Source organism: Mixophyes fleayi, chromosome 1 (genome assembly GCF_038048845.1).
Source record: "Mixophyes fleayi isolate aMixFle1 chromosome 1, aMixFle1.hap1, whole genome shotgun sequence".
Taxonomy (NCBI): domain Eukaryota; kingdom Metazoa; phylum Chordata; class Amphibia; order Anura; family Limnodynastidae; genus Mixophyes; species Mixophyes fleayi.
In genome coordinates, this window is record NC_134402.1 from 293882248 (window position 1) to 293909939 (window position 27692).

Consider the following 27692-nt stretch of genomic DNA (forward strand, 5'->3'; position numbering starts at 1 on the left):
ATTCATTATTTAAAATCTTGATAATAGTATACTTTTAAATAATACAAATACCATAATCATGTGTATGTCCAACTGTTTCACATAAATCTTACTTTGATAGTGAACTAAGATCTAACGGTTTAGAAACAACCCCATGCAACTATTATAAAGTACAATACTAAATAACCTCTGTATACATAGCGTTTCTGTTGATGTACGTGGGATTTGCAAATCAATAGGTAACAGTTTAGATGTTAGCAGTTATGGAAAGTCTGTAACATGTTCCATAAACTAGAGTTAAAAATATTGGGCCTTATTCATCAAGGAACGTATCTGCCGTTTATGTGCGTAGCACATGCACAGAACCATACGCAACTAAATGCAGCAACGCTCAATTACTCTTCATACGCAAAGGACACTTATTACTGCCTACGATTTCTGGGAGGGGACAGTGGGGAAGGGGCGTTTGTCCTTTGTCAATGTACAGTAGGGGCATGCCAAACTCAAGTACCTGCAGCAGCGTCCGATTCAAGTTTTGGCCATCTCAAAGTTACTTGTTTTTCTGCCATATCTCTTGCTCCAGCAACAGAGCTAGTCTAGGTTCTGAGTGATGACATGCTATAACATGTGACTGCAATCAGGAGAAACTGTAAAAATATATTTTATGTACAGTAGAATTAAGATCATCCTAATAAATGTATTTCATGGAAGTATATATATATATATATATATATATATATATATATATATATATATATGATGATAATGAGGAGCCAGGTACATGTTATGCTCCTGATGAAGTCTTGATTGTTACAAGACGAAACGCGTTGAGCTGTATCCAGTGTATTACCCAATACCTCATGTGAGTGCTTTTATTACATTTTATTAAACATTTTTTATGTATACCAAAATATCCTTCCTTTTTTCAATCTTATGCATTTTCGCCATATGGATGAGGTTGTGATCGTGAAGACATTGGTGTTACACATGTTCTAATACCCTTTAGAAGTGGAATATATCACTTTATCTGGTACGCAGATTTTAATATTTATTGTGTGCCCTCGTGATGGTGTCCTATTACTATTTTGGGATAGTTATCCCATATACCACATAGTATTGTGGGGAACCTGGTGATATTGCTGTGATTTTTGCAGTATTACACTATGTTTGCTTTTTTCCTGTATTTTGTATGGATCGGTGGAGATCTGGAGGACTAAAGGCAAAGCACAGATTACTCCATTATCTTCTGTAAAGTTTATCATCTACAACTTCATGGTACACAAGTTATTGCTCTATTCCACACTATACAATTGATAATACACTCAGAGGCGCCCTGCTTGTTCTTCTGTTACAGCAATCCATCCCGTCCGGATTAACCATCTGGTTTCAGGCTATCGAGGCTGCCACTCTTACAAGAGTCAAGTGTTTTTTATGCATTGTGGATTTGGGACTGAATTTTCATATATATTGTATGTATATCTTTTATATATATAATCTTTCCACCTCATTTATTTGAAGTGGTTACGCTGTGGTGATCAGCGCCAGTTATATCTCTATTTGTGTTTTTATATATATATATATATATATATATATATATATATAAAAACATTTTTTTTAAAAACTGTTTTGTTATTAATGCTTATATTAGTAACTAGTGACATTAACTGCATTTTTTTTTTGTGTGCGTTTTTTCAAGTTTATATTCCACATAGGTATTGGATGCATCTTGCAGTGCCTTGTGTAGTAGAGCACAGCAGACCTTCATCTGAATTTATCAGCACCCGAATCTTCAGATCCATTCCTTGTTGAATTTGGGAGTACGCAGAGCCGTTTTACATGTGTTTTAAAACAAACACAGTTTGCACTCAGTATGCGTGCCTTGATGAATCAGACCCATTGACTTTATACTTACCGACACATGAGAATTTTCCAATCTTTGCTTAATCATGGTTAGTGGAACTTGATGACTAGTTTAGAAACCATGATTTCAGCGGGCCAATGGAGCTTTAAAGATTATAAAATTCACTTTAATCAAGTTGCTAACCAGAAGTCATCATGACGTTTTTGCCATGATTTTTAAAGATTAACTATTTTTATATTCTGATATGATGACTGTTAAAAACAAAAAAATCAGGCCTAAAAAAGAAAAAAGGTGGATGTATGAGCAATGTACTGCTGCATTCTCCAGAAAAGATGATTGGTGTGTCATTGCAGGTAATAGTAGTTACTGCAGTATGATGGGAATTACCTTTACCACTCCAAAATGGAACTATTGTCCAAAGATGTGGTACAGTTGGACAGATCATCATCACCATTTATTTACATAGCGTCACTGATTCCGCAGCACAGTACAGAGAACTCACTCACATCAGTCCCTGCCCCATTGGGGCTTACAATCTAAATTCCATAACACACACACACACACACACAGACTAGGATCAATTTGTTAGCAGCCAATTAACCTACTAGTATGTTTTTGGAGTATGGGAGGAAACCGGAGCACCCAGAAGAAACCCACGCAAACACGGGGAGAACATACAAACTCCTCACAGATAAGGCCATGGTCGGGAATCGAACTCATGACCCCAGTGCTGTAAGGCAGAAGTGCTAACCACTTAGCCACTTTGCTTACACAAGTACATAGTTTAGCATATCAGAATGTAAGAGCCTGTGGGGGTACAAATTTATTTTCCTTCCAATGGTAGGAGCTGGACATTCCCACTGCAATTGTGTTACCACCCCCTTCAAACTACCTGATTTTTACACATCACAGTGCACCAACCAGGCACACAGCGTATTTTATGTACTCAGATATCAATGTATAAAATGCACATGTGTATGTCCCAAAGTTCTTTCACTCTCCAGACTTTAAGACAAGTACGATGCTGCAACAAGAAAACAAAGTTGTAATTAAGTGGGTGTCCAAAAGTGACAGTAGGTGGGATATTCAGTGACGTTACTTATACTTTTCCTGCATGCTTATTTCTATCTTGGCCTGGATTTCTAATTGACTCACAAAGAGGTTGCACAGGAATGCACTACGTGTCTATCTTTTTGCAGCTTCATAAATGATCCTTAGGGAGATCCTGATCCAACTCACAAATAAAGAAAGAACAGGCATAACTCCGGCATCCAATGAAGTGCTTTACAGTTGACAGCTTTTAAAACAATGTTACCTAATAACGGTGAGACTAGATGAAAGTGGATCTGTCTTAATCTGCCTGGAGACAGCTTACTTTCAGTTTGAGAAGGGAAATGACATTGGTTATCTCAGAATGTCTGCAGTCCTATTACCTGTTGAGATAATATTACTTGATTATTACATATTGGTTTAAACTTAATGCATGAATTTTGCTTTGCCAGTCTAAAGTACGATATACCGCTAAATCTTTTGCTCAGACTAATTTTGCTGCTCCTGTGCATTAGCAGTAAACGATCCTGAATAAGAGAGAGTAATGGAACAAGTCAGAATGATGGTTAAAATGCTTTAGATGCCTATATATAGATCCCATTTCATTATGTGGGGTAGCTGAATGGTTGGAATACCCAGGGTGATCCCATTAGGTCTGTCAGAAGGAGGGCTTATCTAATATGCACACTAAGAAGAGGTGCAAATGCTGCACCATTGTTTGGTGCAGCATTTGCACCAAACTAAGTGGAGTAGGATCAGTCTCCTTTGAGACTAAGCCAAGTGGAGCATTTTCTCCACTTGGCTTTGTCTCAAAGGAGACTGAAACATGTTGACAATATGTTTGTTTTTTTTCAGACATGGTAAAGTTAGCTGGTTCTAATGATATCCTTCCCTATTTGGATGACTTTCTTCTTGTCAGTCCAGCTGGTTGTGATTAGAGATGAGCAGGCTCGGATATCTGAAATCCGAGCCCACCCGAACGTTGCCGATCCGAGCCGGATCCGAGACAGATCCGGGTATTCCCGCCAATTGCAAAACTGAAACCGAGGCTCTGAGTCATAATCCCGCTGTCGGATCTTGCGATACTCGGATCCTATAAATTCCCCGCTAGCCGCCGCCATCTTCACTCGGGCATTGATCAGGGTAGAGGGAGGTTGTGTTAGGTGGTCCTCTGTCCTGCTATATCTCGTGCTGTGCTGTGCTGTGCTGGGGAAATAACAATGCCCTTAGAAGGGCACAGCACAGCACAGCACAGCACGAAAAATTTTAAACAAATAAATAAATAAATAAATAATTATAAAAAAAAGAAATTAAAAAAAAATATCCAAAAACAATCCTGCAGTATAAGTCCATTGGTACTGCAATATTACAAAGTTCACTGATTCTGCAGAATAGACTGGGAATTAGTGGAAATGATTGTTATTGAATGTTATTGAGGTTAATAATAGCGTAGGAGTGAAAATAAACCAAAAAACTTGATTTTAACACTTTTTATGTTTTTTTCAAAATAAATGCGAATCCAAAACCTTAAATCCGAACCAAAACCTTTCGTCAGGTGTTTTGCGAAACAAATCCGAACCCAAAACCTCAGGCAAATCCGAATCCAAAACACAAAACACGAGACACCAAAAGTGGCCGGTGCACATCCCTGGTTGTGATCAGTATTCCTTTTTGTTGGGTTGTTTCATCAGGTTTCAGAGGATTTTGAAGTCCCCCTTTTGCTTGAAAACACAAAGTACTCTTTATTTTAGTTTTTGTTGTTTTTAGGTATTGGAATAAATTCTGAACAGGTAGTTTGCCTGATAACAAACTCCAAAATTTTAAGTTGTTGATTCACAGAATTTGATGGTCAAGTAAGTTGATTGAGTCCCTGTTGGTGATGCCTATGGGCAAGGTTTTTGGCTCTATGTTGAGCTTAGTGATGAAGGAAGTATAAAATCCAGATAATTTTGTAATAGTGTCTGCTATTATTCAGGAAGACTTGTGAGGACATGTGGAAGATTACAGATGCCTGTATGCACGTGCTAAAAACTGATAATGATTTCTATTAAGAAGCAAATCTAAAAATACATTAATACTTTTCATTTCCTAAATGAAAAATGATTATATCTCATTAGATATAACACTCACAGTGAAACATTTTTTTTCAATCACCTAAAAAATAATAAATGATTTTATTAATAATCTATTACAATTACATTTAACTATAATGTTAGTTGTGGTTTTTGCAGAGCAATAAATTATTTAACCTGAAGCAGGTATTATAACTATGAAATGTGTCCACCGTATGAATTCATCATCATCAACATTTATTTATATAGTGCCATCATATTCCGTAGCGCTTCACCATTGGTAAGAAACACAGTAATAAAACAATACTGGGTAATACAGACAAACAGAGAGGTAAGAGGGCCCTGTTCACAAGCTTACAATCAATTTATATATATTTGTATATATTACTATACTTGCAAAAAACTATATATGTCTGATAACCCCTTATTAGTAGGAATGTGCACTGACCACTTTTCGCGTTTTGGGTTTTGGGTTCTGATTACCTTCAGGTTTTGGGTTCTAACGGGTTTTGCCAAAACACCCCCCTCAAGGTTTTGGGTTCTGATTTTTTTTTTAAAAAAAGCATAAAAACTGCTAAAATCCAGATTTTTGGTTTGTCCTGTGCAGGACAGAGCACAGGACAGCACCACTGGACTGAGCAGGACAGAGCACCGGACAGCACCACTGGACTGAGCAGGACAGAGGACACCACCACACACCCTCCCTCTTCCCTCTCCAATGCCCGAGTAAAGATGGCGGCGGGAAGCGGGGAATAATATGAATCCAGATCTCGCGAGATCCGACGGCGGCATGATGACGTTTTGCCTCGTTCTGAGTTTTGCGTCGGGCGGGAATCCCCGAACAGTGCTCGGATCCGGGCTCAGATAGGCACTGTTCGGGGGTGTTAGGATTTCAAAAATCCGAACCCGCTCACCCCTACATATTAGACAATATATTTGGGATTGCAGTAATAGCATTAAAGTAGCTATGGGAACAATTAAAGAAAATATATTTTTTTATTTTTTTATTATCTAATGAGCATAAAATATATTTAATCCATAATACACCAAATGAAAACCCTATCTCTTCCTTACAAAAACAGTACATAATTAGTTTAGTTAGACTTGGATAATAAAAGTGTTACTCCTGAGCAGTTTATGAAGGCTTTAAATCTCTAGAAACATATAATTAGCCACACGCGATGGAAGCAAATGAAACACACACAAAATCTATTTTTAAATAACTTAATAGAATAGCGTTTTTGAACAATACTATACTCTGCTAACAACAAATAATCTCATAGATGAAGTGAGGACACATGAGGACACAAAATCTGCAATTTTGCTTAGGTAGAAACTTGTGATTAATAAGGCATTAATCATAAAAATCAACACCAATATCAACAACAACATTTCGTAATGAATGATGATGTAAGATAACGATGTAATTGTTGCTAATCATTGCAGATAGAGCTGTGTGTGGGTGTTTTCTGTATGTTTTCTGTAGTCATTAACTGCAGCTGTTTCTGAAAATAAACCAGGGAGGTTCATTACACAACACTCAACTAACAGAAAGTTTCAGAATTAATTCTGTGGGAGAAATGTCAAGTCAATACCAATACCACTTTCATACTGCCGCCCCGGCAATATCCCGGGTTTTTCAAGCCGGGTTTTTGCCGGGGCTCGGAGCGTCCCAGCTCAGAAACACCATTCATACTGCACCTCGGACCCCATTCATACTGCACAAGTCTGTGCCCTGGCAATTTGTGGGAGTCATAACCAGAGCAGTTTTCATTGGCTGAATAATTTCTCCATTTCTCCTAAACTCCTTCTCGAATCTTCCACGAGCTCCCACCAATGACATTATCCTCCAGAGACAGGCAGACAGCCAATCAGCTTGTTTTCTGTGCAACCCGGGTTGAAAAACCCAGGTTGCACCATTCATAGTGCAGGCAACCCGGGTCCGAACCGGGAATTACCCCTCGATAAATCCCGAGTTGTTTGAGCTCGCCCCGGCAAAAACCCGGGATTTTGGTGCAGTATGAATGGGGTATTAGTGAATATTTGATGGGATGTTTCTTCAAGTTTACTCTTAGTAAAAGTATAGCATTTTTGTCAAGAAATCTGGCAGTGATTAGCAGACATCAGTATATTGTATTTCTCCGTTTTGCCACAACAGTTCCAGTATTTACCAACAGAAAGCTGTAACCTTTAATGCTTTTTTTCCTCTTTCTAATTAGAGAATATCTCAAGACCTGATGACCAGCTCATAATTCTGATAATCTACAAAGGGCAGTTCATAAGCATCTTTATACACATGCTGACATTAATTGTATTTGATATCATTCCACTTAGCTATGCCCTGGGTATACATGTCTAACTAACAATATATAAATAAATGTTGATGATGATGATCAGTGCTTTTTTGTAAGAAAAAAGGTGCCGGAACTCACATCACGTAGTCAATCACTGTACACACAAACACACGTCAGTTGTGTAACGAAACATAACAGTCACCTCCCACAGTAAGCTCTCAGCGCGTGACCACACGACCAATCACAAGCTGAGCAGTGCCATCAGTCTAGCAGTGCCATCACAACCAGCGCGTACGAAGTACGCATGCATTGGACTCAACACACAAGCAGCCCGTGTGCCACCGACCTGCTACGCTCGACAGGGTGATTCAAGTCCACGTGGACCAAACATCAAATGTTCAAAAGTTACTTTTAAAACTTGGAAAATCCATTGAAAAAATGTGCCGGAACTCAGTTCTGCGAGTTCTATGACAAAAAAAGCACTGATGATGATGATTCCATCAGGTCAACATATGCATGCTGAACACAGGAATAGAGCTGTGTGCATGGGCATACAACAATAAGGGACAAGTGTGATTTACAAAGGTTCTGTGGCTGGTTGATTGGAACTACATGAGATGATTAGATGTAACATGAGATAACCATCTCAATTGCTACCAATCATCCAGCCTCACAACCTGTGTAATCATATGTGGCCCTTATTAAAGAATTGGCAACCCTTATGAATGCAGATTTTCACACTGTACTATCCTTTATACATTTCTGTAAATATATTTGAAATGTATAGGTTTCTTTTGCAAAGAAAACAAACAGTACGTCTAATTGACAATACAATATTACCAATATTGATATATGGCAAAAACAATACACATAACATTATTCTTCATAGTAAGATTTAAAAAAAAATAATAATAAACAAATAGTAAAACTGAGTCACCAACCAATCAAGCACTCTTATCATTATCACATAAGCTGGCACTCTGACAGCACTGGGAAATCTCTAGGCGAACAAGCTTTTACGATTCTTACAAAGCAACCAATACACACATGGTGCAAAGAGGTATTTACCATTTTGTTGACATTATGGTACTTGTGAGACATTTATGCATGGTCTATCAAACTAAAAGGTCACTGCACTTGTGAACTGCCTCAGAGGTTTATAGAAACACAGCACTGTTTTTAAAGTCTACACATTTTTCTCAATGTCACCGCCCTTAGTGTTCCAAGTGGACTTGTATTTTTAACATTATAACATTATTTCAGGGGCGTGATAACAGCTGTAATGCATTTCTCCAAATTGTAAAAGTATTTGTTCTTAAAAACAATGGCTGGTGACTCAAAGCAAACTTTATGTGGCACAAAAACATAAATTATAGAGATTAGAACAGAGTAAACATTCTGCTTGTCGTGAGTTTTAAAACCTGCTCTTAGTAAAATTGCTTTCTCAAATAGAGAATAATGCAACACACAGCACATTAATAACATTTACAAGCATTCTAAACACTATTCTAGCATCTGCCATAATATGGCATTATAACAGCAAACATTTAAAATATATTTATATTTGTAAATATAATATATTTTATATTTATGATTCCTCTGTTTGCTTTTTATTATTTATATGAATGACCGAATCAAGGAGTCCTACAATTTCACTTGTATGTCCTCATTCTTTTCTTTAAATTTGCTGCTATCTGATTTGCAAAGGAATACTTAACCTTAAATAATATGCAGTGTATGTGGAAGAAAGAAATAACTTGGTACACATTTAAGAAGGAAGATAATACTATTGTAATGTCAAAGCCAACAAATAAATGTCATGCAGGCAGCACGCTTGTATTTTGGCCTTTCTTTGAATCTTGTGAGCTGCACCCATACTATTGAATTAATAAGGTTGTAGACTGAGCTCTGCCATTTATGATTATATTAATTTACACATAATAGTGGCTACCTGGTAAAAGTTTATTGTAGGACTGAACAATTCCCAGTCACCAAGTTACCATGGCAACTATATAAATGCACTGTAGGAACTTGATATGTGCACTTCTCAGTTCCATGTAACTGAGGCATGCATGATGGGGGGGGGGGGGTGTATGTGTGTGTGGGAGGGAGGGGGGATAATGGTTTTTTTTGTGCGACCACAGATGGGTGTCTTGCTTTTGTTTTGTGGGGCTGAAGGGGTGGTGTGTAGTGCTTTTCATGGTGCCACGGAGTAGGATGTAATTGTTGTGTGAAGACGCAGGTGTGTAATTATCTCTAGACAGGAGTGTATCTAGATTACCCCTAGCAGGGGCAGCCTGCCTGCGGCCGAACACCATGTCTATCTTCCAGTCAGCCGAGAGGCAGGGAGAGGGTGACGCCTTTCGATCGACGAGCGCATATATACAGTGTACTTTTTTAAAAAGTACTTTTTATTTCCACGGGTGTCCGGCAACATGCAGAGCAAGCCAAGAGCTCAAAATCTAAGAGTTTCCCTGTTCACTCAGCATGATGTTTTCTACTTTGATGTCAGCAGCATGTATGTAAGTACAGGGGCAGGAGGGGTGTAATAATGTGTCTGGGAGAGTTATAATATGTCTTGGGAGGGATATAATGTGTCTGGGGTGGTCATAATGTGCCTGGTGGATGGCGTGATGTGACTGTGGGTGGTATGATGTATCTGGAGGGTAGCTTGGTGTGATGTGACAGGGGGTGGCGTGATACATCTGAGTGGTGGCATGATGTGGCTGAGGAGTGTGTGAGAAATGTAATATTTTATTATAATGGATGTACTATATACTGTGTGATTTGTGTTATGTACGGTGCTCACTTATTGCTCGGTTTTCCATATTTACATTTTGTAACAGGTCCCAACATTCTATGCAACAGTTCAGTGCCAGGTTGCAAAAACTGCAATAACAGGTAGGTGAGAGCAACACAATTTTAATACATAACGGGGAAATTCAATTAGCCGTGAAGTGTCTGTGCAATGTCCGCGAGACACTTTACAGTGTAGATTCGACAGAAATCTCCTCCCATTCTTCCCTCGCACCCCGGAAAGTGAGCGAAGATTTCTACCATAATTGCCGACAAAGTGCGCTGTGCGATGTCTGCGTTTCACATCACCAGCAATTGACTCTCCCCCAATATGTCATGTATAGAGATGCACAGCCACGCCCCATGTTGACCACGCCCCAACATTATGTGTCCACACCCCTTTGGCTCCGCCGACACTACACTTACTGCTCGCATGTGGAGGGGGGTGCAAAAAGTTTCTGTACCGAGGCCCCAAAATCCTCTCTTGGCAGCCCTGACTACATCTCCTTGTGGTTCTACATGATACCAATGAGTAGACGTGCACTTGTTTACCTCTGGAAATTAAATTATAACCAAAACAGTATTCATTTTTCAAATTCCATAAAAACAAATTTCCACAATAGCCATTTGCTTTTGAAAAGCTTGTTTTTTCACTTATTTTACTTTTTCATTCGTCTACTCCACTATCTAATTGTCAGTGGCATTACTTTTTCAGAAAAGGAGGAGAAACAGGTTCAATAAGCATTCTAAATTTCACTTGGCTTATGCTGTTCTGTCATTTTAGTGTTAGGAAGATGAATTAAATATAAGTTATTATTGTTAGAGGTAATATATGTTTATTATTAGTTAATTATTATTATTATAGTCAAAAAAAGCATCACAGAAGTTAATTTCTGTAACTTACCTTTGCTGGTATCAATAACGATCCATTCTCTAGGGCTCGACACACTGGACAAGGTTAAATAACTACAGAACTTGGAGTTCTTTAAGTTTATTGGCCTGTGTGTAACCTCCTCCAACAACATACATTGCTTTTAAAGGTGTGTTTTGATTATGGAATTCACCTCCTACTTGTCCAGGTATCCCCAGTTTTGAAGTGGTCAAGGAAAGAACAACCTGTAGCCAATCAGATCATTAGAATTTTGATCATTTAGAATGAGTGATCTGCCCACTCATATGACTATCTAATATATATAAGCCTAGCGGCGTGTGTTAGTCTGTGTGTGAAAAAAAAAAAAAAGCTGCAGTGCCACCTGCTGGGCGGAGTTATATACTACACTGACCTACTAAATTCTTAGCATTATCTAATATATAAAAGTAAAAGCCTAGCAGCGTGTGTTAGTGTGTGTGTGTGTGTAAAAAACTATTTTATCAGAAAGGGCTTATCCAATTGACCTGAAATTTGGTATACTGACATTATTTGACAAAAAATTAGAATAGTGATGTCAGTTAACTTCCATCATCCCCCCTTCCTCCCGTGGGAGGGGTAGTAAAGGCTAAATTTACGAGTTGAGGGGTCAAACTCATTTTTGTGAGGTAATTTTACCTCAGGAACACACATTAAAAAGGGCGCTTGCGTCGGGAAGTAACGCTCTTCCCCTCAGGAGGCCTGGGCTAGGCCCAAATGCATGACAAGAACCTTTTTAAAACCTTAAGTAGCTTGATTTGACTAGAATGCATGAGTATCATGCACGGGTTAACTTGTCTATAATATAAAAGCCTAGCGGCGTGTGTTAGTCTGTGTGTGGAAAAAAAAAACAAGCTGCAGCGCCACCTACTGGGCGGAGTTATACACTGACCTACTAAATTCTTAGCATTATCTAATATATAAAAGTAAAAGCCTAGCGGCGTGTGTTAGTGTGTGTGTGTGTGTGTGTGTGTGTGTGTGTGTAACAAACTATTTTCTCAGAAAGGGCTCATCCAATTGACCTGAAATTTGGTATACTGACATCTGACAAAAAAGTTAGAATAGTGAAGTCAGTTAACTTCCATCATCCCCCCTTCCCCCCGTGGCAGGGGTAGTAAAGGCTAAATTTACGAGTTGAGGGCTCAAACTCATTTTCGTGAGGTAATTTTACCTCATGAACACACATGTGTAGCGGCGTGTGTTAGTGTGTGTGTGGAAAAAACTATTTTCTCAGAAAGGACTCATCCAATTGACCTGAAATTTGGTATACCGACATTATTTGACAAAAAAATTAGAATAGTGAAGTCAGTTAACTTCCATCATCCCCCCTTCCCCCCGTGGGAGGGGTAGTAAAGGCTAAATTTACGAGTTGAGGGCTCAAACTCATTTTCGTGAGGTAATTTTACCTCATGAAACAACATGTGTAGCGGTGTGTGTGTGTGTGTGTGTGTGTAAAAAACTATTTTCTCAGAAAGGGCTCATCCAATTGACCTGAAATTTGGTATACTGACATTATTTGACAAAAAAATTTGAATAGTGAAGTCAGTTAACTTCCATCATCCCCCATTCCCCCCGTGGGAGGGGTAGTAAAGGCTAAATTTACGAGTTGAGGGGTCAAACTCATTTTCGTGAGGTAATTTTACCTCATGAACACACATTAAAAAGGACGCTTGCGTCGGGAAGTAACGCTCTTCCCCTCAGAAGGCCTGGGCTAGGCCCAAATGCATGTCAAGAACCTTTTTAAGACCTTAAGTAGCTTGATTTGACTAGAATGCATGAGTATCATGCACGGGTTAACATGTAATACAAATATATGCAGTGCAGTGAGCATGGCTGAGGAGTCTCATATCCAAGGGCAAAATAAATTAATAACTCCTTAACCAAATAAATTTATAACTAAAAAGCTTAGAAAGAAGCATGAAAGATAAAGAATGTATTTAGTAAAGAAAGAGCAGCAGGGCAAGCACAGGCTAATGCAATAAATACATTGAAGGTTGACAATCGGATAAATAATTGTTTGATCATTTATGTGGGGAAGGCAAATCATGAAATGACATAATTCTTTGACAAATCTTCACACACTACTTTCTGATCAGAACACAAACCCGTGTTTAATGACACTATCTGAGTGGTTTTATCCGTCTGCTCACTGATCATCATGAAAATTTGTCAACACTCAATGGGCCCTAGAAACCTAAATACTAAAGATCTCTTTTTTGTAAAATAAGCGTAAACACTTTATTTAGTATATTTATGCTTTATCTCTAGTAAGTGAAATAGTACATACATCATTTACAGAACACTAATGGAGGCATCCATCATTCAGTAAGCCCTGGCTTATACGCATCTCAGAAATATACCTGACTCATAAATTTACACTTCATGATCTTAGGAAAAAGGCAACTAACTTCTATACTGAATACAATTATATCACACATAGACATAGTCACACAGAATGTTATTGTAACCTGGAAATAGCTCACCGCACACATACTCCTGTAGTTCCCATTCCGAGGGCTTCAAGCTGTCCTCAAACCAGAGGTAAGCAACACAAATGGGATGTCAGAATCCATATTTTGGGGCCCCCTGATTGTCAGCATTGCAGCCCATTTTGACCACTGTCTCTTAGGGTCAAAGTTAAAAAAAGCATTGAATGCTACTGCTTCACAGTATAGGAAATCTATAAACCAGAGTCAAGAAATAGAAAAGAAGTCTGCTATAACCTGCATACTATTGTTCAGTGTCATAAATAAAAGGCTTTGTTTGGAGAACTGTGCCAACCATTTACGCTTTTCAGGATGTGGCACTAGCTGTCAGAAGTTCTAGTGAAAAATAAATAAAAATGGAAATAATATAGTTTTAATAACAAAATAAAGTGTTTATCGGTGTGTTCATCTAACTGATTGTAATACTAAAAAAAAAATCACCAAACCTTAACCTGATAAATCTGGTATACATATAAAACTATTACCACCAAATGCAAAAAAATCGGGTCAAGAAACTAAAGCACAGGCTTCCCCTAATACCAGTGCTTGAAGCATGAACACACCTAACACCAACAGCAGGGAATGTTGTGCATTCTATATACTCTGATTTTTAATGTACCCAAGAAAAAGGCAACTAACGTCTATACTGCAGTGATAGCTCCAAATACAATAATATCACACATAAACAGTCACATTTATAGTAAGATTGATATTTTACTATTTAATCAAAATCTCCCAGCAGCCAAGTCCTGATGACAAATTCTATAAACTGTTTACACCTAATCTCTCACTAAAATCTACAGCATTTCAATCATTTCCCTCAATGCTGACCTCACTATAATGGGGTTAAGTATATACTGTATTTCACAAGCCTATCAAAATGCCAGCCATATTGATCCTTAAAAATAAACAGCTATATAGACACTTCGGATGCCACTGCCTTTTGTAAAATGTATATTACAATCTGATTTTCTAATACAAATATCAAAAACTATTTAACAAATATATGATCTTCTAAAAAGTGAAGGATTCCATCTATTGTCACTAAGCAACATTATCTTTTTTCCTGCTGTCTATAAACAAGACAGATCCTATTGAGTGTAGACAGAGGGTGGCGCCTGGGTGAACATTCACGTGTTGGGAATACGGATGTAAATATATCTGGGCTTTATTGAATTATTATCTATGCAGGACAATAATCTGAACAGAAATGGAATAAATTCCTCTGCCCAGGGTCTCCAGCATCCAATCCAGTATAAGTGGGAGGCAGTGAGAGGAATAATTGTACAACAGCTCAGTATAGCGTTTAGAGACAGGATTGACATAGGGCGAGGTACCACAATCTGCACACACTGAAGATGCTGTGTACATGCATTAACCCCTACAGCCCAGCATGTGTCTATAACACAACACGGCACCAGTCACAACTGTCCCACGTCCTCTCCACGCTGACAACCCACAAGGCTGGTGTTATACCGGCGTCTGCAGCATGTTTGCATTCCCCATAAACTTCTACAACACATGAACAGTTAGCCGCAATGCTTAACTTTTATTCAGCCGGAGGCAACATTCACATCCCAAAAGGACACACCACACCGACAACACAAGCTGTGGGGACCCACTCAACAAAAAGTGAGCAGTCATGTTGTGTAAAATGCAGCACTGTCATACATCTTCTCTTTAACCCACTCAGTCCCAGGCTGTGACTTAATATTACCTCCCTACCTGAATATTGCATGAGACCTCGGTGTCGTCCAGCAGTCGGATGGTGCATTTCATTTCCAGATTTAAAGATTTCATACTGGCAGTCCTCAAGCGAATCATTTTCATAGTCCCCTTGTCGTGGGTGCACTGACAACCAAACATGCACCTTGAGTTGAGAAAACAATGCTCTCACTAGAAGGGGAGAAGGCTCCTACCAACAGCCTACAAGATGCATCTCCCCTGCACGTCCTCTTCCCCTACCTCCTGACAGTGGAAGTGGAGGGGCCTGGGAAAGGAATGATGGATGGGGAGTGACTGTGGATTCTGGTGGACAGGCTGTGGCTGCGGGAAGCAATTCTTTCACGCTCAGTCTGATCCCCTTTATCTCCCGGGATTGTGGGAGTGCTGCTGCTGCTGCTGGTACTGCTGTGAGAGCGAGGCTGGGTTTGCAGTAAGCTCTGCGAGTGTGTGTTGTCACCTCCCCAACTGGATGAGGGTGTGTGTTAGAGGAATACCTCACTTATGTCTATGTCATAAATACAATTAGCAGTACGAGTGGCGTTCTGTGGATAGAATACTTTCAGTTTCCCACTTGCAAAAACTGTCAGGATCTGTCAAAGAAGAAGCTATCTTATCTTTATCATGCTGTTTTCACTTGCTTGGAGTCAGAATAAAGAAACGTTTGTGTTGAGGCAGCTATGGTTTCATCTATTTGACATTTCTTGTCAGTAGCACAGTATCATATATTGTTAGGTGTGTGGGATAGTGTGCCTTGAAGCATTTAGTTGTGGTCACTATATTAGTTATATAGAATCATTAACTGTGAGTTGCTTTGTAGTTATCAGAGTAGTTTATAATACATAGCATAATAAGGAGCATATGTATATACAGTAGTAGGTTAAGAGATCAGCATAGTTTTGTTTATTATGGCAAAGAAACTCTCCAAGGTGCTAAACTGCAAATATCACAGATGAATATCCCATATGTAACATCAGACAATTAGGAATGTTGATACCAGGACTTTGATCTAGGAACCGCTGCTTATATCTACAGTCCTCAAAAAGACTATGGGACCTATTTATCATTCTTCCTTTTTTTCTGGTTGAAACTTTTCAATCCTGATCTCCTTGATAAGGGGCATATTTAACAAGTAGTGCTATTAAACTTTCACACACTTACCACAGCTTAAATGCCACTTGTAGTGTCCACTTGTAGCATATTTATGAATGGTGCAACGCAGCAGATATCGTGGATATCTGCTGCTTTGCATTCTGTTTCGTTTTTGGGAGCAGTCACCATTCAATAGTATGGTGATTGCTCCCTTCCGCAATCTAACAAGTTCTGAAAAAAAGTTTTTTCCGGTAATTTGTTATGCTAATGTACACCAGCAGAAGCTGACGTACATTATTATAATTGAAAACTTTCAGTGCTGTCAGCTCTGCTGCGAAAAGCAGAGCTGGACAGCGCATGTGTGGAGGGATCACATGATCCCTCCCTGTCACTCACCGCTCTTTCTCTGCAACTATAGTTGAAGAGTGAGAGCAGAGATATTTGTGCGTATGCCCAGGTCTTCGAGCTGCAAATGTGCAATTGCAGTATGAAGAGGAACGAAGAAGACAAGGAGGAGATACAGAGACAACGCATTACAAAGAGGCGTGGTAAGTATTTTTTCATCACAGAAACAGCAGTTTTTCGGAAATGCTGTTTCTGTGTTGCTTTCTTCATAAATTTGGGAAATAGTTCAATCCTTATCAATGCGATAAGAATTGAAAGCTATTTTTCACTTTTTGAGAACATTGATAAATGTGCCCCTAAGGATTGAAAGTTTACGAAAATGTATAAAAAAAAAAATCTCAGGGACAGCAGTGCCGATAACCTGCTGTCCCTGAGAAGTGACTCACCTCTTCATTGCAGTGTTTTCTCATTGAAGAAAGCTGCGATGATCTTCTGGGGGGTTTTTTTTGTTAGTGCGCATGCACCGACTGAAAACTTCGGGCATGCGCACTAACATCCTGAACGGCAAAAAGGTGAGTCATGTGACAGGGAGGGATCACATGACCCCTCCACACATGCGCTGCCAGCTCTGCTCTTCAGCTGCGATAGATTTCAGCTATGTTAATGTACGCCAGCTTCAGATGACATACATTAACATGTAGAAAAAGAGAAACATTTTACAGGGCAGACTTTGATACATAGCGTTACCTAGCACTCCCCATAGACTGTTATGGGGAGTGCTCAGAAAAACTCTAATAGATGCCATGCTACAATAATATATAGTGATTTTGAGGTAAATCCCCGAAACCAACAGTTTCAATTATCAATTAAAATTTCAATGATCAATATCAACTCTTAATGAAAACATATGACAGAAAAATTTTCTGACATATAGGAATAGTTGACTGCTTGTTTGTTACATAGCAGCTTTATATCTACAGTTTATTTACTCTGAAATCATCAATACCACTATCCTGTTTAATTTTCAATACCAACTCTTAATGATAACATATGTCAGTAAATTATTCTGACATACAGGTATGTTTGACTGCTTCTGTTTGTTACATAGCAGCTTTATATTTACAGTTTATCTACCCTGAAATAACACTCTTAGAATACCCCCTTCTTTTTGGGCTTCTATTTTTCATATGTATTTTGTTCATTATCTTGTGCAAAATATCTGCCTGTACTTATAGACTCATGTGGCCTAATTGTTTGATTGTTACCTGCTGCTCTAATTAGCAGCACAGAATGACTTAATTACCACAGCTATGGAATAATTACTGTTCCCTCCTATGATCGTGGGAAAAAGACTATTTAACCGTACATTACATAGCAACAAACTAGTCCTGAGAAAGCTCTAAACAGAGTGAAACGCGTTAGTATTTGGGTCAGTCACCCTAAAACCAAAAACTATCTACATCTATCTATTGCCACAGCAACACAGAAATCAGAACTCTCGTTGAGTTCTGCATGCTGTCCACCCACTTGCTGGGCAAGAGCAGTCACAATACCGTTCACTAAAACAGCTGAAAGCTATATGTGAAAACCTGGGCTGGATACGCAGTCTCTGCTTGCTGAAGGGGAGGTAAGAAACAGCTTGGAAAATGTTTTCCTCTTGTCCTGCATGAACAGCAAGTACTGTTTATTGACATTTTTTCTGGAACTCAATTATCCACCCGGAGCATATATATTTGCATTTGAGAGTTGTAATACGGATCTCCCTTGGATTGAAACCAAGATCCACTGTATAAATGATTACTTATTTATGCAAGGCACAGTAAACAATACAAATACTATTTATGTTGCTTACTTTTATGACTATTAATTCTTAACTGATTGCTTAACATATTTAGACTCTTTTTACCTGTTTGTGCTACAGATACATTCCTATTCAGTAGAATTACAAAGAAACCATATGATATTATTGTGCACATGTGCGTATTGATACTTCTTATTTCAGTCTTATTTCAGTCTCCTGGACAAAACCATGTTACAATGCAAGGGGTGCAAATTAGTATTTTGTTTTGCAGATAAGTTAAATACTGACTGTTTTTTCATGTAGCACACACATATCAACTTTAAATTTCAGTGTACAAATAAGCTATCAAGTATTTGTGTGCTACATGAAAAAACAGTCAGTATTTAACTTATCTGCAAAACAGAATACTAATTTGCACCCCTTGCATTGTAACATGGTTTTGTCCAGGAGACTGAAATAACAAGTTTCTTAAGTTAAGATCCTTAATGAATCAGACCCTAGATGTTTTTGTTCATTTTAACATTCGCGTTTGATCCACATATTAAATTTATCAACATTCCTAATAGTCTGATGTTACATATGGGATTTGTATCTGTGATATTTACAACTTAGTGCCTTTGAGAATTTCTTTGCCATAACTATTTTTGTCCTTTAGCATATAAGGTTTTCCTATACTCCCTCCTTTTGACTGCTTTCAAAACATACATCTTTTGAGGGAAGCACAGATAAGACTATTATATTTGTCTAGTTTTGATTAGGGATGTGCACCGGCGACTTTTGAGGTCTCGTGTTTTGTGTTTTGGATCCGGATTTTCGTTATTTTTGAGGTTCGGATTTGTCTCGCAAAACACTTGACGAAAGGTCTCGGTTCGGATTTAAGGTATTGGATTCGGATTTTTTTTGAAAAAAAACATAAAAAGTTTAAAAATCAAGTTTTTGGGCTTATTTTCACTCCTAGGCTATTATTCACCTCAATAACATTCAATAACAAGCATTTCCACTAATTTACAGTGTATTCTGAACACCTCACAATATAGTTATTAGTCCAAAACGTTGCAACAAGGTATCTTTCTGGACTGCGTAGAGGAGTGGGTCACCACAATATATATTAAAAACCCTGAACTTTTATGATTCGCACCAATAAATGTACCTGGACTGCGTAGAGGAGTGGGTCACCACAATATATATTAAAAACCCTGAACTTTTATGATTCGCACCAATAAATGTACCTGGACTGCGTAGAGGAGTGGGTCACCACAATATATATTAAAAACCCTGAACTTTTATGAATCGCACCAATAAATGTACCTGGACCGCGTAGAGGAGTGGGTCACCACAATATCTTAAAAACCCCGAACTTTTATGAATCGCACCAATAAATGTACCTGGACTGCGTAGAGGAGTGGGTCACCACAATATATTAAAAACCCTGAACTTTTATGATTCGCACCAATAATTGTACCTGGACTGCGTAGAGGAGTGGGTCACCACAATATAAATTAAAAACCCTGAACTTTTATGAATCGCACCAATAATTGTACCTGGACTGCGTAGAGGAGTGGGTCACCACAATATATTAAAAACCCTGAACTTTTATGATTCGCACCAATAATTGTACCTGGACTGCGTAGAGGAGTGGGTCACCACAATATCTTAAAATCCCTGAACTTTTATGATTCGCACCAATAATTGTACCTGGACTGCGTAGAGGAGTGGGTCACCACAATATCTTAAAAACCCTGAACTTTTATGATTCGCACCAATAATTGTACCTGGACTGCGTAGAGGAGTGGGTCACCACAATATCTTAAAAACCCTGAACTTTTATGATTCGCACCAATAATTGTACCTGGACTGCGTAGAGGAGTGGGTCACCACAATATCTTAAAAACCCTGAACTTTTATGATTCGCACCAATAATTGTACCTGGACTGCGTAGAGGAGTGGGTCACCACAATATCTTAAAAACCCTGAACTTTTATGATTCGCACCAATAATTGTACCTGGACTGCGTAGAGGAGTGGGTCACCACAATATATTAAAAACCCTGAACTTTTATGATTCGCACCAATAATTGTACCTGGACTGCGTAGAGGAGTGGGCACTGGGCACCACAATAAAATATATAAAAAACCTTCAACAGATCTGCATTACACTACACATACGGCTGCTCCTCCATCCTCTCCATCATATACATGTTGGAGTTTTAGCGTGTGACAACCTCTTGTTTTTGATAATGTCAGTGCATTTTGAATATTTTTCAATTTGCCCCACACCACTGAATGTACTTTATCTATGATACGCAATACGCATCTATCTATCTTGACTGCGTAGTGTGGTGGCCCCGGTACACAATTTGGTACCGAGGCCACAATATAATTAAAAAACCATCCACGTGTCTGAATTCCACCAAACAAGTATCTGGACTGCATAGTGGGGTGGCCCCGGTACCCAATTTGATACCGGGGCCACAATACCTCCTCCAAACATGGTACAGACAATTCGTCATTGAGATCCCAGACAGACAGGGTCAAAGTGTTATTGTTTGACTTTGTAAACCCAAAAAACTGTCCCTGTTGCACATAGTCGTGCAATGAAGACTGACTTTTTCATTTAAAGGCACGATCTTTCAAGTGTAGTGTTTGTAAGTCTAAGTCATATTATACTTTTGGTAAAATTGGTTTATTTTGTTCCTCTTTATGGTAATTAATTAGTAATAGAATTAAAGTATGAAATAGAATTAAAGTATGAAATAGAATTAAAGTATGAAATAGAATTAAAGTATGAAATAGAGTGGTATAGAGTTGTAGTGTGGTATAGATAGAGTGGTCCACACAATATAATAATAATAAAACCCTCCACGTGTCAGAATTCCACCAAACAAGTATCTGGACTGCATAGTGGGGTGGCCCCGGTACCCAATTTGATACCGGGGCCACAATACCTCCTCCAAACATGGTACAGACAATTCGTCATTGAGATCCCAGACAGACAGGGTCAAAGTGTTATTGTTTGACTTTGTAAACCCAAAAAACTGTCCCTGTTGCACATAGTCGTGCAATGAAGACTGACTTTTTCATTTAAAGGCACGATCTTTCAAGTGTAGTGTTTGTAAGTCTAAGTCATATTATACTTTTGGTAAAATTGGTTTATTTTGTTCCTCTTTATGGTAATTAGTAATAGAATTAAAGTATGAAATAGAATTAAAGTATGAAATAGAATTAAAGTATGAAATAGAATTAAAGTATGAAATAGAGTGGTATAGAGTTGTAGTGTGGTATAGATAGAGTGGTCCACACAATATAATAATAAAACCCTCAACTGGTCTGAATTCCACCAAACAAGTATCTGGACTGCGTAGTGTGGTGGCCCCGGTACACAATTTGGTACCGAGGCCACAATGTAATTAAAAAATTGGGCATCAACTGTCACCGTTGTTTAATATCTGATACACCTAAATATGGACTGCACAGTGGAGTGGCCCCGGTAGTAAATTTGGTGCCGGGGCCACAATACCTCCTCCAACTTCCAAGTGTAGTGTTTATAAAGACAGACAGCGTCGAAGTGTTATTAGTTGACTTTCTTAACCCTAAAATTGTCCCTGTTGCAAATATTCGTGCAATGGACAGTTACTTTTTTATTGAAAGACTCAAGCTTTCAAGTGTAGTGTTTATAAAATATAAACAACAATACAGTAGTTTTAGAGCACGTCAATACCTCTTGTTTTAAATTATGACACGGCATTTTACTTTTGGTTTAATTTCTTGTATTTTTTTAAATTTGGTTTTACTTTTTGAACATGGCAAACGACTGTTGATTGGTCATATAATGCCAAAAAAAAAGGTCCAAGATGGAATTGTCCTTGGGCCCTCACACCCACCCTTATGTTGTTGAAATAGGACATGCACACTTTAACAAACCAATCATTTCAGCAACAGGGCCTACCAAACAACTTTGGCTGAAATGATTGGTTTGTTTGGGCCCCCACACCAAAAAAGCTATTCATCTCTCCCTGTACAGACTAAACAGGCTCTACTGAGGCAAGATGTCGTCCTCATCCTCAACCTCTGATTCCTCTCCCCCTACAGTGTGTACTTCCTCCTCATCACACATTATCAATTCGTCCCCGCTGGACTCCACAACCACAGGTCCCTCTGTAGTATCTGGAGGGCAGTGCTGTACTTCATTGAGGAATTGATTATTCATTTTTATAAACATCATTTTTTCAACGTTGTGAGGAAGCAACCTCCTTCGCCGCTCACTGACCAGGTTCCCCGCTGCACTAAAAACTCTTTCCGAGTACACACTGGAGGGGGGACAACTCAGGTAAAATAGAGCCAGTTTGTACAGGGGCTTCCAAACTGCCTTTTTTTCCTGCCAGTAACAATATGGACTGTCTGACATGTCTACTTGGATGGTGTCAGCAAAGTAATCATCCACAATTTTTTCTATTGTGACAGCATCCAATGCAGCGAGAGTAGACATGTCTGCAATGGTTGGCAGGTCCTTCAGTCCGGACCAGATGTTATCAGCATCCCCGCCAGTGCCTCTTTTGGGAAAACTGAGCTTTTTCCTCGCAGCCATAGATGTGGAAGAAAATGAGGGTGGAGCTGTTGGCATGTCACGGTCCTCTTCAGAGGACAATCTCCTGACCAGCAGGTCTTTGCACCGCTGTAGACTTGTGTCCGCCGGAAACAGAGACACAACATACGCTTTAAACCGAGGATCGAGCACGGTGGCCAGAATGTATTCCTCTGACTTTAAAAGAGTGACCACCCTCGGATCCTGGCAAAGCGTACGAAGGGCTACATCCACAAGAGCTACATGCTTGGTGTAATCGCAATGGCTTACCAGCTCCTCCCTCACTTTCTCCAGCTGCTTCTGCAACAGCCTGATCAGGGGAATGACCTGACTCAAGCTGGCAGTGTCGGAACTGACTTCTCGTGTGGCAAGTTCAAATGGCTGCAGAACCTTGCACAACACGGAAATCAGTCTCCACTGCGCTTGACTGAGGCGCATCCCCACTCCTTTGCCTATGTCGTAGGTGGCTGTGTAGGCCTGAATGGCCTTTTGCTGCTCCTCCATCCTCTGCAGCATATAGAGGGTGGAGTTCCAGCGCGTCACAACCTCTTGTTTGAGGTGATGGCAGGGCAGGTTCATGCTTTTTTGATGTGCCTCTAGTCTGCGGTAGGCACTGGCTGAATGCCGAAAGTGTCCAGCAATTTTGCGCGCCACCGCAAGCATCTCCTGCACACCCCTGTCACTCTTGAGGTAATGCTGCACCACCAAATTAATGGTGTGGGCAAAACATGGGACGTGCTGGAAATTGCCCATATTTAATGCCCGCACAATGTTACTGGCATTGTCTGACACCACAAATCCCCATGAGAGTCTAAGTGGGGTAAGCCACTGGGAGATAATTTCCCTCATTTTCTCTAATATGTTGTCAGCGTTGTGCCTCTTATTAAAGCCTGTAATGCACAATGTTGCCTGCCTTTGCATGAGCAGCCATTTTGTAGATGCTGCTACTGATGCAGCTGTTGCTGTTGCTGCGGAAGGGGATGCATCTACCCAGTGGGCTGTCACAGTCATATAGTCCTTCGTTTGCCCAGAACCACTTGTCCACATGTCCGTGGTTAAGTGGACAGTGGGTACAACCGCATTTTTAAGAGCACTGAGGACACTTGATCGTACTTCTCTGTACATTTTTGGTATCGCCTGCCTAGTGAAGTGGAATCTCGAGGGGATTTGGTACCGGGGACACAATACCTCCATCAACCCTCTAAATCCCACTCCACTGATGGCGGACACCGGGCGCACGTCTAACACCAACATTGCAGTTACAGCCGCAGTTATACGCTTTGCAATAGGGTGACTACTATCGTATTTTGTGGTCATGGCAAACGACTGTTGGACGGTCAATTGTTTTGTGAAAGACTTAGCGGTCTTACGACTTCCCCTCTGGGAAGATGACCGACTAACAGCAGCAACAGCAGCAGTGGCAGTAGTAGGCGTACCGCTGCAGGATTCCTCGGATGAATCCCGTATTGAGGAGGACTCAGTCTGGCTGCTGACTTGGGCTGCAGGACTGAATCTGATGGAGATTGTGGAGGAAGTTGACGAGGAGGGTGTTGCTGGTGTGTATCCAACTGGACCACGGGATTTAGGTGTCCCTGTACCGATGAGGGTCCTAGCCCCAGTTCCTGAACTAACCACTGAACTATGAAGGTTATTCAGGTGACGTATAAGGGAGGATGTTCCTAGGTGGGCAAGATCCTTACCCCTGCTTATTTGAGCTTTACATAAGCTACATATGGCCATACATTGGTTGTCTGGATTTGGATAAAAATAACTCCAGACCGAAGAGGTGCATTTTTTGGTCTTCTGACCAGGCATGACGATGGGCTTTTTCATCCCATGGACATCAGCTGTTTCCCCCCCTGGTGCCTCATTTACAATAACCACATCACCATCCTCATCATCAAATTCCTCCACAGCGCCAGCTACATCATCAATAGCCTCCTCCCGAGCCACCTCTTCCCGTACAGTGATGGGAAGGTCAGGCTTGACAACCACCAACACCCTTGGACTCGCCTTGGGGATTTGTGATAATTTCTCTTTAGAAGGCAGAGTTGTTTGCTGTTTTGTTGCTGACAGCATAACTCTCTTCAATTTTTTGTAGGGGGGGGGAGGAGGAGGAGGGCTAAGATCCGTGGGTGAAGCTGAACCACTAGTCATGAACACGGGCCAGGGCCTAAGCCGTTCCTTGCCACTCCGTGTCGTAAATGGCATATTGGCAACTTTACGTTTCTCCTCAGATGATTTAAAGTTTCTCTTTTTGCTACATTTTCTTAACTTGGGCTTTTTGGATTTTACATGCCCGGTACTACGAGATTGGGCATCGGGCTTGGAAGACGACGTTGATGGCATTTCATCGTCTATGTCATGACTAGTGGCAGCAGCTTCAGCATTAGGAGGAAGTGGGTCTTGATCTTTCCCTACTTTATCCTCCAAATTTTTGGTCTCCATTATATGTAGCACAAGATACTGCAGAATGTGTGAACTTGGTAATATTGCAGTACCAATGGACTTATACTGCTGTATTGTTTTTGCAAATTTGGTTATAATTATTATATTTTTTTTTTTTTTTTTAAATTTTTTATTTTTTTTTACTTTTTTTTAATTTTTAAAAAACTTGGGAATAGTGGGGAAAAAACTATGCCCTTAGAAGCACAGAGCACAGGACACAGCACCACTGGACTGAACAGGACACGGCACAGGACCCAGCAGCACTACGGAACTCAGCAGGACAGAGCACAGGACACAGCACCACTGGACTGATACTGCAGAATGTGTGAACTTGGTAATATTGCAGTACCAATGGACTTATACTGCTGGATTGGTTTTGCAAATTTGGTTATAATTATTATATTTATTTATTTTTTTTTTACTTTTTTATTTTTTTTTACCTTTTTTTATTTTTTAAAAACTTGGGAATAATGGGGAAATAACTATGCCCTTAGAAGCACAGAGCACAGGACACAGCACCACTGGACTGAACAGGACACGGCACAGGACCCAGCAGCACTACGGAACTCAGCAGGACAGAGCACAGGACACAGCACCACTGGACTGATACTGCAGAATGTGTGAACTTGGTAATATTGCAGTACCAATGGACTTATACTGCTGGATTGGTTTTGCACATTTGGTTATAATTATATATTTTTTTTTTAATTTCTAATTTTTTATTTTTTTTTACTTTTTTTTTATTTTTTAAAAACTTGGGAATAATGGGGAAATAACTATGCCCTTAGAAGCACAGAGCACAGGACACAGCACCACTGGACTGAACAGGACACAGCACAGGACCCAGCAGCACCACTGACCTCAGAAGGACAGAGCACAGCACACAGCACCACTGGACTGATACTGCAGAACACAGCACAGCACAGCACAGAACTAAACAGCACAGAACTAAACAGCACAGAACTAAACAGCACAGAACTAAACAGCACAGAACTAAACAGCACAGAACTAAACAGCACAGAGGACCACCTAACACACCCTCCCTCTACCCTGATCAATGCCCGAGTGAAGATGGCGGCGACTAGCGGGGAATTTATAGGATCCGAGTATCGCGAGATCCGACAACGGGATTATGAGTCAGAGCCTCAGTTTCACTTTTGAATTTGGCGCCAATACCCGGATCTGTCTCGGATCCGACTCGGATCCGCAACGTTCGGGTGGGCTCGGATTTCATAAATCCGAGTGCGCTCATCCCTAGTTTTGATTATTATAGGAGAGGCAATACATTGTCCTCACCTATCATAGTTGCCAATATTTTCTAGGAACATTATGCTGCTGAGCCAGTGCACCTACCAAGAATATGCATTATACTCTCAGCAAGCTATGCCCATCATAGGGCATATTCAATTGTTGGCGTTACTGCCAAAAGTAATGTGCCCTGCGCACTATTAGCGTCATTACGGTAATAGTGCACATAAATACCGGTATTATGGTACATTTCTCGCTGGATTTCAGCTCGCGGGTCAGGGAGCTGCGAGCTGAAATCCGGCTTACTATTACCGTAATAACGGTAATAGTTTTAATGCCGCGGGCATATTCAACAATTGAATATGCCCCATAATGTACTGAATGTGATAAGTGTACTTCTTCCATGTTAAATACTCATTTTCAATACATGTTAACTTCAAAAGTATAGATGGTAATTATTAATATTATTATTATTAGTCCTAATTATTATTATCATCATCATTTATTTATAAAGTGCCAACATATACTTGACATGCAGCAAAATAGGAATTTTATTATGTAATTTGTCAATAATGAGAAGCAGGGACATTGCCAGAGACAAATCTTTAAAACCTGGGTCTGTCCCTGGAAATTAGTGACAGATGTCAACTATGCTCTATGGGCAACATAGTTCTATGGCACTGTAGGTATACCCTCATCTTAGAATACACACAACACTGTCCTGCTATGTATCCTATAATTCATTAAAATCTCTAAAAACTGGTGCAAAGAAAAACTGTACTAGGAAAATGACAGAATCCAAATGGACACAATGAGCAAGGCCCTCTTTTTGCTTTGCAACGATTTTCATTGTTTCGATGTCCCGAAAATGTTTTTTTGGGGTTCAGCACTTCTAAGCTAATAGAGTTGCAAATAAATTACATTTACATGGTGAAGCCACTGCTGGTGAAAGCTGGCGAATCTCACTGATGTCAGGGTTATCACTGGTGATAAACCTTTGATGTATAGGA

General features: G+C 39.8%; 1 protein-coding gene across 2 annotated transcripts in view; it reads right to left on the reverse strand.

Moving 5' to 3' along the window:
* The window catches only part of FRMD3 (FERM domain containing 3), a 197760-nt gene extending 182161 nt beyond the window's left edge, over positions 1 to 15599 (reverse strand). The window contains exon 1 of one of the 2 annotated variants that reach the window (XM_075211045.1): positions 15171 to 15599. In XM_075211045.1, coding sequence (XP_075067146.1) covers positions 15171 to 15311 — 141 coding nt within the window. In that variant the 5' untranslated portion in view covers positions 15312 to 15599. The remainder of the gene's footprint in view (positions 1 to 15170) is intronic. The other variant, XM_075211044.1, reaches the window with a different exon arrangement.
* Between the last annotated feature and the right edge of the window lie 12093 nt (positions 15600 to 27692).